General features: G+C 37.0%; 1 protein-coding gene across 1 annotated transcript in view; it reads right to left on the bottom strand.

Annotated features, from left to right (window-relative positions):
• Positions 1–4,495: 4,495 nt before the first annotated feature.
• LOC149183915 (oxysterol-binding protein-related protein 1B-like) overlaps positions 4,496–6,000 on the bottom strand; it is a 298,066-nt gene continuing 296,561 nt past the window's right edge. Inside the window, exons 9-11 of the mRNA XM_089417310.1 lie at positions 5,617–5,847; positions 5,406–5,519; positions 4,496–5,321 (exon numbers count right to left, since the gene is read on the bottom strand). Coding sequence (XP_089273436.1) covers positions 5,154–5,321; positions 5,406–5,519; positions 5,617–5,847 — 513 coding nt within the window. The 3' untranslated portion in view covers positions 4,496–5,153. The remainder of the gene's footprint in view (positions 5,322–5,405; positions 5,520–5,616; positions 5,848–6,000) is intronic.

Genomic DNA, 6,000 nt, shown 5'->3' with positions numbered 1-6,000 from the left:
TAGATGGGGGGGACCAGCCTTCCTTGATGGAGAGCAGCATGTGGAGATTGTGACAGTGGGGTCGATGATCATGCATTGAGATGATATCTGATGTATGACATACCGATGAGGTGTATACCTTGGTATGGGGAGCTTGGTGACAGATGGTTGCTGAGGCGAGTTCTACATATGTTGCAGGGGTGTTGCAGTATGTGGAGGAGTTGACATCATGGATATTGATGATCTTGGTGGATGGCTACCAGGATGATATGTTGTCGAGGATGACAATGATTTCAGGTGGAGGAGGATGTAACGTCCTCAGGTGTGCAGCGCGGTTGGGCACCGGGCGAGCCGGGGGCGCGCGCGGGTGAAAGGCGAGTTAGGCCGCACGAAGGTTGTGCGACGGAGCTGCGACAGGTGTGCGACGATAACTTGCGACGAAGACATGCGATAATGAAAGTGTGATGGCATTTATATGCCGATTGGAGCGTGGAACGATTCATTTGGAGGCCGACCACACTTGGAGCGAAGGCCGACTATAACAAATGGCTCTTTGCGGTAAAGTGTGGGCGTTGGGTGGTTGGCTGGGCGAGCCACCACCTACACTTGCGATGGATATATATGGGGAGTGCGTTGGAGCACTTGAAGGCAATTCATTCGACAATCACTTGTGATATTCACATAAGAGATAGAAGTGCGCAGTACAAGAGTGGAGGCACACATCTCATGCGCCGGTCTTGGGTGAGCGCACGGTGAAGGAGAGTCGCACTTGGTGTTGGGCGAAGGTATGGGCGAAGGTGCGCCCGATGGTTGGGCAAGGCGTGCACGGTGAACGTGGAGCGCCCGATTTGTGCGAAGGCTTGGCGTGGGTGTCTTGGTGACTCGAGTGAGCGCCCGCCCATCATGCAAGTGTGCACGAAGACTTGTTGGTGTGTTGGGTTGTGAACGGAAGTGTGTCTCGGTTGGAGGTGCCCGTGTGTGGCGACTTGGAGGTGCGCCCAAGTTGGGCAAACAACACGATCGTGCGACAAGGTGAACAAAGGGTTGGTGAGTCGTGCGGCGACCGTGCGGAGGTGCCGACGAGCTGGGCAACCAAGTTTGCCGAAGTTGTGAAAATTGACTAAGTGTAAATTTGGGGTTTCCCAAGATTTAACTTGTACATTGTAAAAGTGAAGATTGTATAATATATTGATTCGGGCAGACTCATATTGCAGGGAGTTGCCCCTCCCTTTATACTGTTGTGCATTTCTCTTGTATAATGCTGTTGATAATGAATGTGTATGGGTATTCATTGGTATAAAGGAACACATTAATAATACTTGGTTGCGAAACACAAACTAAGTAGGATAAGTGGAATGTTAGGCGTAGTCCACGAACATAAGTATTGGTGAAAAGAAAGTGTTCGGTGGTGCCGCACCTCGCTATAAGCGGTTGAAAGACTACCGCAGGTGTAGGGGCGTGACACAATTCCTCTGCATCCACTTGTCTAATTATTTTACTCTTAATAACTTTATTTAGAATACGCGTTACTAACAGTAACCCAAATATTTTTACAAAAACCCTATACACATAGCCTAAATATTTAGTTTCTTCTACGACCATTTGTAGTTAATAATTTAGAATATCGGCTACACTTTTCACCTTAATTGCATTCTTTACCATAAATCCTTACAATAATATTTCACGGTAAGTCCTGGAATTTGCAATGAAGTCTTCTTAAACAGGTAATGTACTAGTATTATAGTACTTCTCCAAATTCTCAAACGTAACTCCGTAAACTCCATTGGTTGTTTATGGTTATTTAGATTTTCCAAGATTGTTTGTCCTAAAGCTAAATCCTAAATTATATTCGGAGTATAGTTGTATATAATCCACCTGAGATAAATAAAATAGTATAAACACACTAATATAGATATTTATATATATTTTTCCTTCAAACAATAATACTATTTCAACTAGACTCACAAACAGAATGGACATGTTATTTACAGGAATACTAGAAGTATTCCATGTTTCTTGAGCTTGAAAATATTGATTGTTATCCTACAAAGATTCTCATTAGTATTTCAATTATTTTCCGCTACACACCTTAATCCTTTTAATATTCCAAGGATCTTAATTATACATATAATTAATTAAGGATTCATTCCAACTCTCTAATTATAACTCCACAAGTTAAATTTATAAAGGTATTCCATCCAATGCATGCCCTTTCAAGATATTAAATAGAATTATCTAATTTAAACTTTTAAGTCTATTTGATAATTATAATTTCTGAAACTCTGGTACATATACATGATCATATCCTTAAACTACGTAGGCATAACTTTTATTAGTATTCGTTTACTTTATCTAACTACCATAGTATTCCTCTAAATGATTCAACACTTTTCAACAAAATTTCATAATAATAATAATGATAACAAATATGTAATCTAGCAGAAATTCATGAAACACAATCTTCTAACTATAACTAATCGTTTGGGAATATTAAGGGAGAGAACATGCTCCTCCCAACCAATGGATTGTAACCAAAAATTCCCCTTGAACTCAAACTTCATACATTTAGGAATCAACAACAACCTCTTCATGTTCCAAAGTGGTTTTCTTATAGTTTTTTTCCCAATAGATTTTTCCTTAGTAGTGCCCTGCTTTTAGGGTCTACACCCCTTAATTACCTAGGCTTTTTATTTAAATAAGAAAAAATGTTTTGTTTTCTTTAAAGCCTCTCTCATGTTGTGCTTTACTATTTGTTTTTATCTTACTTAGCGATTCTCTCTAGTGAAGTATTTAGCATCATCTTTCTCTCCCATTATACTATTCTTGATTTGATCATTTTCTCCTTGAGATTTTTAGGAGAATATTTGGGAAGGTCCACCATGTGGCCTTGACCACTAACAACTTTTTCTAGAATAAGAAGTCTATTACTCAAGTGCTATTCCCCGATGATTTCCAAATAATTCATTTATTAATTAATTAAAAATTAATTTATTACATAATTAAATAGTTTTGTTTAAAATAACAAGAAGTCTATTACTCAAGTGCTATTTCTTCATGATTCTCAAACAATTCATTTATTAATTAATTAAAAATTAATTTATTACATAATCAAATAATTTCAATCCTAGCTTCCATAGCCATTACGTTCAAACAATATTTCAATGGTCTAAAAATAGTGATATCTTCAAAAAGCAAAACATAGGAATGTCACACCAACATAAGATGGATAATAATATGAAACCTATATATGACATGTATTTCATAATTGAATAATGAATAATAGATATATGATATACTTGTTCGAGATAAAACCATGTCAATGTATATTTACATGCATTGACTAATCATAATGGTCAAGGGCTCATGTCTCTTGATTAGGTCATGTCCTTCAGTAGGAAGTGTCCATTTATTATTATTATTCATTGATATTTATTTATAGATTTATGTTCAATATAGTTGTTAATATTTTAACCTCTATTCTTAGGTCTTTGGGTTAGGGCTATCGTTTTGGACTCTTTAAATTTCTTGAAATCCCATATGTAATTAGCTCCAAATGTGCAAGTAATGGGGTTGGACATGGTATCCACTTAGTATGGCGATGATCAAAGCAAAGATCAACTTGTTTAGGATATTACTTTCTCATACAAACTATAATTGAGGTCCTCTTTAAACCATTGGAAATTTCTTGGTATGGGAATGGTTAAAGAAAAAGTCAACTTGTCAAGGCATTTCTTTGTCATACAAACTATAATTGAGGTGATCTTTAAACCATTGGATAGTGGCACTAGAAAATTCATTAGATTATTTTAGCCATGTTTTAACACCTAAAAATGTTGTCTAAGCCCTCAAATAAGGATTTTATAGTTTCAACCTTTCCCACTTTCTTCCAGATATGATGTGGAAATGGCCCCCAAGCCCATGACTCCTTTTTCACCCTGTAAACCCCCAAAATGGATAAAAAAACATATTGTGGTCAATTCCAAATCATTTATGAGTGGTTAAATAGATTGAAAAACATATTGTAGTCAATTTCAAATCATTTATTAGTGGTAATTTTCCTTGTTGATCTTCTTCGAGAAGTTTCACTACTACATTGGAATTCAACTCATCTTGCTACTTGTCTAGAGACATTTTCACTAGTCCTCTTACCTCACTTTCTTCCAAGGTTTCTTCAAATGGTTTCTATGTAACTCAAATATGTTCATCATGATTGCCGTTTACACATTGATGAAATATATCATCCCTACTACGTAGTTGCAAAACCTTCGTGAGTAGATAGATTTATATGTTCTTATAAGCCTTTTGTCTAATAAAGTTACTGACCGACTTTGCATCCAATTCTTTCCTACACTTTTTTAGAATATGTGCAAATGCTTTACCTCCAAAATCTTTAAAACTTTAGGATGAATAATGGTAGTGACCATTTCAGGTGTATATATTCAAGTTAATGATTATGCTCCAGTAGGGGACAAGAAACGCTGAAAAATAATGATGTGCAGAGTCTGTAGACACCACATGCAAAAACCAGTCTTATCTTAATATAAAAATAACATGAAACTAAATAATGTGAAATTGTAATTGTAATGTTTATAATGAATTAGACAAGCTCTCCTGCAGAGAACAAGTCTCAATGTCAAAGCATTTCTTAATGTCAACTCTAGTCTAGCACAAGATACACCTGATACTCGCTTTTGCAGATCAGTCATGTATATAACGTGAGTATCTCCTGCAGTGTGATACCATTCCTCTTGTAGAGGAAATATACCTCTGAAAAGAGGCATCAAGTTGCCTTTGGAATGTCATGCCAACGTTCCAGATTCTGGAACTCCAACTATGGGATTCAAAATATAAATACGGAAAAAAAACATACATATTTTCTTGATTAAATTAAAACAAATTAATGCAGACAATCTTGCATGCTCTCCAATAGAGATAAATATTTGAAGCGGTGCAAAGTCACTTCAACTCTGCTGGCAGAAGAATGATACAAGCATACTCAAATGCAGGACACCCAAGCCACACAAGGCATAATTAGTCATTCTTAGTAGCTGATTTCTTTGTTATTCCCTGTGAACAAGCCCAGCAGCTTCATCTGACTGATGGGATAAACAATTTTGAGCTTCTTTGGAAAGTCAACTTGGATATGTTTGGACCTCATCAGAAGAGAGCTCATCTCAGTCAATAGAATTCTCGGAAATTGTCTGACCAAATATATCAGAAAATCCTTCCCATTGACCTTGTTCTCTCGCTTCCCAGTATCCTCCAATGTACTCATATGCATCCTTACCTTTCTCTTTTCGAAACCACCGTGGCTGCCATCCCCTTTCTTGTAGTTTCCTAGACTGCAATGTTACAAAGATCATTTGAATATTAACTTTATTCGGCAAATTACTTATTTCGGGAAGAAATGAACTGAAATAAATTACCTGCCGTTGTAACTGTTCCAACCTCATTTTTTCTGCATTAGCCAACTCATATTCACCATTTTCCAAATGTCTTTGATCTGGCCTTAGCCTTGAGTCAGTTGGTGGAAGTTTTTCCTTCACATAAAGGAATAAAACTCTATAAGAACAACGTATAAGAATTGGAAGGCATATGCTTCATATGCCTGAATTTGGTATTTCAATTTGAATTTACCTTAAGACTTGGCGTTAGCTCATTAAGAGAAGTTGCGAACGGTGTAAAGTTGTATCTGCTGTTATTACAAGAAGGTTTGTTCCGTCGCCACAACAAACAAGCCTCGGACATTGGGTCATATCCCTTGGGCTTTGCACTCACATCGCCAAGTACGTAATACATACTATCATCCCACTTCCCTAGTAATGTCGCTACCTTGTTCCCACTCCTATCTTGAACAAACCCATGAACCTGTGAAATGAGAACAACAGCAGTGCCAAAATCTGAATCAGAATCAAAGTAGAAATCGATAAACTACAGAAGTAAAATGTACCAAAAAAGCAATGGAATAACAATCTACTCTCAAGGAAACACAATCCCATGCATGAGTAGTCAGGCATTATT

The sequence above is a fragment of the Pinus tabuliformis genome, chromosome 3_2 (assembly GCF_031772625.1).
Source record: "Pinus tabuliformis cultivar Carrire ecotype Pingquan chromosome 3_2, CPIR1, whole genome shotgun sequence".
NCBI lineage: Eukaryota > Viridiplantae > Streptophyta > Pinopsida > Pinales > Pinaceae > Pinus > Pinus tabuliformis.
The sequence above is the reverse complement of the archived record's forward strand: the minus strand, read 5'-3'. Positions and strand labels throughout refer to the sequence as shown.